This window comes from Pholcus phalangioides, unplaced genomic scaffold (genome assembly GCF_987345545.1).
Source record: "Pholcus phalangioides strain wild (caught in Gottingen) unplaced genomic scaffold, Ppha-v1.0 ptg000015l_1, whole genome shotgun sequence".
Taxonomy (NCBI): domain Eukaryota; kingdom Metazoa; phylum Arthropoda; class Arachnida; order Araneae; family Pholcidae; genus Pholcus; species Pholcus phalangioides.
Window position 1 is genome coordinate 86292459 of NW_028301608.1, and position 7340 is coordinate 86299798.

The following is a 7340-nucleotide window of genomic DNA, read 5'->3' on the forward strand; positions in this document are numbered from 1 at the left end:
AGAACAGAAAACTCGCGAGATTTCCTGTTGCATTCACAACACAAATAAAATCAAGCTTTAAGATAAGGAAATTTCATCAAACTAAATTCAAGGGAATTTCAACCCGTAAATATTTCATACCTGGCCTTAGGCATGGATAAAATGTAGATAGAGGAAAGAAGTGCGAAAGGGGGATAATATCGGAGAGGGGATTGTTCCAGTGCAATTCGGACATAGATAGCTAGAGTGAAGCGGTGCAATTTGGTCGCTATACCTATCTTCCTTTGCAACTGACCCATCTCCTCAAATTCAGCTTGTACACACACTCTCTCTCCCCAACATATCGACTGTCTGTTCAAGAAATTATCGGGACAAGATTTAAAAATCACTAGAAGTGTACACTTCAAATTGTTACCAACAATTCTATATTAAACTCTTCTAACAATTCCTCCAAACACTACTACTACTAGACCGCACATGCACTTCAACAGCATTCCTTTGAGGAATCTCTAATGAATTAAATATGCTGGAAAGTGCTGTGTATGCGTTGTGTAACTCTAACCCCCTAAACATGCTCGAGAAGTACTGCCACGTGACTTCAGAATTCAGAAGCAAAAAATCGCCTGATCATTGCCTGTACGAATTTATACGTAAATTTTATATGTATTTTTACCGAATTGAACCCTGTAGAGGAAAATTACAGCAGGTCAAAGGAAGTTTTTTTTAATCATTGTCACTGGATAATTTTTTTTTTGGCGCGTTTTAAATTTAACAAAAAAAAAAAATTATTCGTACTTAGTTCAAAATTTTGCTCATGTCAACTGAGTTTGACCGTATTCAAAAAAGATTCCAATGCATTTCGATATGAACAAATTGAACTGACAGCAACCTTTTTTACAACGAAAAATGCCAATGAACAGGTCCGCGTCGGGTCATAAATTTAGAACACAACAAACGTTGATGGGGAAAACCTTTAGGGAGCAGCACAATTACCTGATTAGCTCAATCAAGCTTGGGTTAGGAATTCCAACATGCATATCAGTTAGTATAGTGGTTCTAAAACTTTTGTCATCCGTGGCTCCCTTACCCAATTCTTGTTTCATCTGCGACTCCCCAGTACAGCGTTTCCTCAACCGTTTTGTACCACTAATTTACAGTATCAGTAATCGCATATGCCCCGTATTTTATAAGACATTCGTGGAGTTTTAGGTACTTTTAACCGTTTCGACTTCCTTCCTGTAATTGTCCGTTTTTCAACGAAGCTTATTTGAATTCATAGTTTTTAATAAAATCAGAATGGAGATAATTTTTTAATGTTAATCATGATTTATAGCCATTATATTAAATATAATATAATGTCTATAATTTTTAAATACTCATCACACGTAATTGTCTGTTCAACATTTTTTCCTTGAACTACATTTCAATTCATTACGGTTCCAGTAACTCCTTCATTTCCTACTCATTAGCAATTTTCTAGTAATTTTAGCAACACAGGTGATTTTGCCAAGTTATGGCGCTGTTTCCGGTGACAATGGGTGATGCTGCTTTATTTCCCGCATTTAAGACCCCAATTTTCAGTATTTCATTCAATGAAATGTGCTCTCCTTGTCATGATGAACGTTTTTTCAGTGAAACTCTTTTTTGTTTATTGCTGTTTGCAGCAGCCTTTCATTACCCCACGGTTTAGCAATTTTAGCAATAATTTTTCGTAGCGGACCAGAGTTGGTCCATTGACCATAGGCTGAGAAACGCTGTATAGCAGATATTTTCACTTATAAAAGAACCACTTATCCAAAGCATAAATAGGTATGCAAATCAATAATCCCAGCTCGCTGCGACACACACTGAGTTAGCATCTAAGCAGATTAAGGCTTCACATAGGCAACTTCACAACGAAAAATATTGCAAAAAAATATATTTATCAAGGTTTTTCATGATATTTGTTACCAATGAATAATAAATATCATAATTATGACATAATCATAGCTTTTCACGACAGCATTGCGTTACATACGTGTTATACGATAGAAGCAATCACAAAAATTGTTTCGTATCAGACATAATGAAGTTGATGGAAAAAGTTATTTCCTTGAATATATTCTTTAAAAAAAAAAGAAGAAATTGTTCCCGATAGTCACGAAACAATTCTGCCAACCGTTTTGTTGATCGTAAACATAAATTCCATCAAGATAATTGGATGATTTCGACCATTTCCCCGACTATAAAAAGTTGACTCTGATTTGTGTCGAATACACACGAAGATATCATCATAGACTTTACTTAGAGACGATGATAGCATGCGGTGCTTCCTGCTATCCATACTATACGGCCTTCATCTTGGCGCTCATGGGCACAAGTTCAGTTCAAGCAGGTACGTCTATTGTCGAGGGCTGTCTCAACGCATGGGCTCAACCAGGAAGTCTGGGGAGGGGGATATCTCCATGATATCTCTATGATAATGAGATTTCTTGCTGTGATTTTGCAAGAGTAAGTACCTAAATTAGTAGGTGGTGCTTACAACCAAGTAGGGGGCACCAAAACGCTAATTTTCTTCGGAAGGTCCACGATGTTGAGATGGTCCTGCTGTTACACAGGCAATTATTTTTCTCGATTGAGTCGTTATTTGCCTGTAATTAAATTAAATTTATCATTAAAGACGCCCGTGCTTTAAATTATACAGGTTGAATACTTAATTCCCGCGCTTGCCGCATTTTACTGGCAAACCGTTTATCCTAAAGGCATGCTTCCAATTAGAAAACTATCCAAATAACGTGTAGAACTTAGATATATACGTCATTATCAAAATGCAAAAAAAAAAACTTTTTATAGTACATCGTTCTCAAAAACTCAATTAGAAAGTTTTTACCCTGTCTCTCAAGAGACAAAAAAAAAAAAAATCTACGTTTCTAAGTGCAATATTCGTTGAGATATTTCAATGAAGAGATCGGAGGAAAGTCGGGGGATGAAAAGCATTAATGAGGTAAAGAACACATTGTCCGTTAGTGTTAATGCTGTTTCCTCAAACTTTCCTCCAATTTTTAAATTCAAATATCTTACCGAGTATTGCACTTGGAAAATTTTTTTTGTTGGCCTTCGAAGAGACAGGGACATAACTTTCTAATTGGGTTTTTGAGGACAGGGTGTCTTTATATACATACAATATTTATTTTATAACGTACCTGAGTTCTACCCGTTAGTTGGATAATTTTTCTAATCGAAAGTGTCTCTAGGATCAACGGTCCACCTGTAAAATGTGGCCGGGGGGGGGGGGGTTGAATAATCCCCCTGTATATGACACGAGTGAATAAGTTTCATTTTAATTATAACTAAATTCTCGAATGTATCTGAAGATCACCTACAGTCCGCGGACCATAAGTTGAGAGAAACGCTGCTTCAAGTATATTTCTTTTATTAAACCTCAGTATATACCATGTGCATTCGATTATAACGAATATCGGCTATTACGAATGTTTTTCACTTTTTCGTGTGACCTCGTTATATCCGGGCTCGACTTTATTTTGACAGCGATAACTACTCATTTACATGGTTCCAAGCTTTAAAGACCTTTTACGTAATTTTCTTTTTTTTTATTTTAAGATATGCCATTTTTGAAATAGAAAATGTTCTTCCTTATAGTAATGTGTCCCGATAATTACCATGACTTAGACGGAAAGTGTTACCACATCGATCCGACGCCGAAGTCGTTCGACGACGCCCGCGAGTATTGCGCTTCGATAGACGGTCGACTGCTTCCATACGCAGATCCCGACTTCGGTAAGAAGTTAGTACGGAACATGAAGTCGTCCGGAAAGACGCCGTACTACTTGGGAATTCACTACGACCAGTCCAAGGAGTGTTATGCGTTGGGGAACGAAGAGTGTTTCAACGACATGGATCTCAAGTATTGGGGTGCGAACCAGCCTAACCTCCAGATGGGCACTTGCATAACCGTGGACAAGAACTACGACTATACTGCCTTCAGCACTGACTGCAGCGGTACGGCTCCTTTCATTTGCCAAAAACTAGACGAGGGTAAGTTATTTTCTTGTCAGATTTCGCTAGATTTTTCATGTATTCATGTATAGAGAGAGATCATTGTTAAATTATCATTTAGACCAGGGATGCATAACCTTTCTGGTCGGCAGGCCGGATATGTGAGATAGCAACCAAGACCGTCTTAAGAGCATCATGGGCCTTCGGGCAAAATTATTTTTTTTAAGGCCCCCGATTGTTAGCGATGCCTGCCGTTTACATGCTTCTTATCGAAAATTTTAACCAGATTTGATTTTTCCTTGACCCGCTCTTCCCTGAACCCTATGAGGTTCCCTGGCTGGTTGGCAAATGAATCAAGAGGGCACTGATGGCAATGCTCGCGGGCCATTGACTACTTTTTAATGAAATTCGAACAAGAACAGATAACAGAAATATTTTATTTTCTGGACATTATGCCGAGGTGAACTCGGAAAGAAAAGTCATCTTTTCAGGAATTGCTCTTCAAAATTAAGTTTGAGGAGGCAAACCACATCAGATAACCTTCAGGACCACATTTGGTCAAGGGTTTGCCATATATGGCTTAAAGAGTAGATTGCAATCAATTTCTTGAAAAGATATTTCGAGTTCTTACACTTCAAATAGCATTGAAATTGACAGAAATCGATTAGAATAACATATAGAGGTATTTTCTTCCGAAATTTTAATTAAATTTTTTTTTCTGGGGGGGGGGGGCAAGTGCACGAGCCCCCTATCCCCCCCCCTCCCGCGTACGTTTTTGATCCCACCAATATGCATTAGGAGGTGGGGGCAGTGCTGACGAAATTTTGCTGACAAGGGGGGGGGGTCAAAAATGGCTAAAAATTTGCTGACGTAATACTTGAACGGCCCCTTACGGAAGAATGAGTAGAGAGAGAGAACCTGTTTATTTGATTTTTCTTTCGAAGTAACTATCCTGTGCAATTATGCATTTTTTTCACTGTTCATACAAAGATGTAAATGGGGGATTGCAAGCCTTTTTTTTTTCTTGTCGACCCTCCAGTGCCCTCGTCGCTGCTCGCTGCACTTCTGTAGAAACCTGAGTATGGTAGCCACTCAAGCAAATTCTTTATCCGGAGAAAAGGGAAAAAGTCACATTGGGCAATATCGGGGAGGAGGGGGGATAAGCTGATTGTAGAAATATCGGAATGTGATGTTTTGATAAGTAATTTGACACCAGGAGGGACCCGTGAGTCCTTAAACATCTGCATGAGTGGGTGAGACGCAAGGGAACAGGGGCCGTTCAAGTATTACGTAAGCAAATTTTTGGCCATTTTTGACCCCCCCCCCCCTTGTCAGCAAAATTTCGTCATCAGCTCTACCCCTCTGAATCCTAACTCATATTTTCATAAAGGGTGGTTGATGACGTAAGCATTATCCAAACCCTCCCTCCCTCCCCCCTTGTCATCAAAAGTCAGCAAATCGGAACACCCCCCCCCCATTAATGATGACGTAATACTTGAACGGCCCCTAACGACTATCATATATGTTTTACTTTCGATATAACGACCCTCCCAATATAACTCCGTTTTCGACGGGAAAGAGGGGGTCATTATATCGAGCGTCGACAGTGGTATATTTATTTTTCACGGGCTGCATGGAACCCCTTGTCGGTCGTATTTTGCCCATGAGCCGGAGGTTGTGTAACCCTGATTTATACATGAATGAATCAATCATGGAATTTATGCATGGGTTTTTATTTCCCGTGTCTGCAGATTACGACTGCGACGACATGGACCAGGATTTCAGAAGACTCGAATCGCTGTGCATATTGGTATTAGATAACGTATACGTGTCTTACGATTTCGCTCACGACGAATGCGAGAAGAGGAACTCGGTCCTTATATCGGCACTCACGCAAAAGGAATACAAATACATGTACAGGGCGATTATCAGCCATGCTTTTATAGGAGTGCTCGGGGCCCTTGCGGATACCTTCAAGGGAGAAGATGGTTGGACAGATTCTACCGGGCAGCCAGTTCCAGACGACTCGTGGGCAACGGGGGAGCCATCTACCCGAAGCGGAGCAGATTGTGCCCTCATCGTACCGGATATCGACCACGAGCTTCTCAAGTTGGTAGCTGTACCCTGCGGCATCAAGTCAGGTTTCATCTGCATCTACGTTGAAGGAAGTGGAGACGAGTCTGGAGGTAAAGTATAGTTAGACTTGGTAACATGTGACAATTTCCATTTTTAACTATCATAATAGTTATCAAATACCATAATAGCAGGGGCGTCAGAAATGGTTTCGAACCTATGGGTGCTCCTCCTTAGTTTTACATAGGAAATTTTGATTTCTGAATCGATTCTGGGAGCTCAGACCCCTGCTACAAATTACCGTGGATGCTCGAGCACCCACAGCATGCCCAGCTCCGACGCCACTGCATAGTTATCGATAAGATTATCTGTTTCCGACGCTCAAGAAATAGGATGGCAGGTGAGTGTTTTCTTAAAGAAACACTCCCTGGAATTTCTTGCTTGTGATCTTTTGAGGAAAATGAATGCAATGAATGTCTGACTGTCGTGTGAGGAAAAAGAATGCCTGATTGTGTCTGCTGAAAATGGGTGTCAGATTGTGTCTGACGGAAATGAATGTCGGACTTTCTCTGGCAGAAATGAATGTCTGACCGTGCCTGTGGTGAAAATGCATGTGTGATTGCTCCCGGTGAAATTGAATTTCTGATTGTTTCTGGTAAGAATGAATGCGATATTTTTGTTCCTGTGCATTTGAAATGCATAATTCTGTAATTTATGGGTTTTATACATGTGCAGTGTAATAGCATACTCGTGTGTGTCTAGATTGAAGAAGAACGTGAAAGGTGCATGTTACGTACGAATGCTGATCATTCACATGAGTAGTTCCAAAACATCTGTAATGATGCACAATATACCCTTTGATACACACATTACCAACATATGAATTCACAAAACAGAAAAAAATATCCTACAGGTTTTTATTTCCCTTTCTTTGATTTCGCTGCAAAGAAAACTTTCAAGTTATGTAATTTTTTTATATTAATGTCATTCAATGTACGTACATTGTAAAACATTTTCACTATCTCAAGTCATTTCTTGAAATTTCTTCCCCCATTTCGAATTTTTTGTAGGTTTTGTTTCAGTTATTAGTTGCGTGGAAGATTTAATGTTCAATAATAAACAAAATAAAAATGCATTTTTATAAATGAAATGAAATACTGTTGGTCCGTTTATTACATGAACTATCTCCCTGACTACTTCATTGTAATTCTATTGATTGGGTGACCGAATTTTTACACGAAAGTTCGAGTACCGATACGTTAAAAGTTGCTATTTTTTTAACGGTCAGTGTA

At 39.3% G+C, this 7340-nt stretch overlaps 1 protein-coding gene across 1 annotated transcript; it reads left to right on the plus strand.

Annotated features, from left to right (window-relative positions):
• The first annotated feature begins 3620 nt into the window (after positions 1-3620).
• Positions 3621-7089, plus strand: LOC149076937 (uncharacterized). Its single transcript, XM_089242305.1, has 2 exons — positions 3621-4014; positions 5727-7089. The coding sequence occupies exons 1-2, from the start codon at positions 3621-3623 to the stop codon at positions 6170-6172; spliced, it is 840 nt and encodes a 279-aa protein (XP_089098431.1). The 3' UTR covers positions 6173-7089.
• Positions 7090-7340: the final 251 nt, after the last annotated feature.

What these genes read in the sequence shown, in the direction of transcription:
- LOC149076937 (XM_089242305.1), top strand. Translation starts at nt 3,621, where the DNA reads ATGTGTCCCGATAATTACCATGACTTAGACGGAAAGTGTTACCACATC. An exon ending in TTGCCAAAAACTAGACGAGG is followed by an intron (nt 4,015 to 5,726) that starts GTAAGTTATTTT and finishes CCGTGTCTGCAG; the next exon opens with ATTACGACTGCGACGACATG.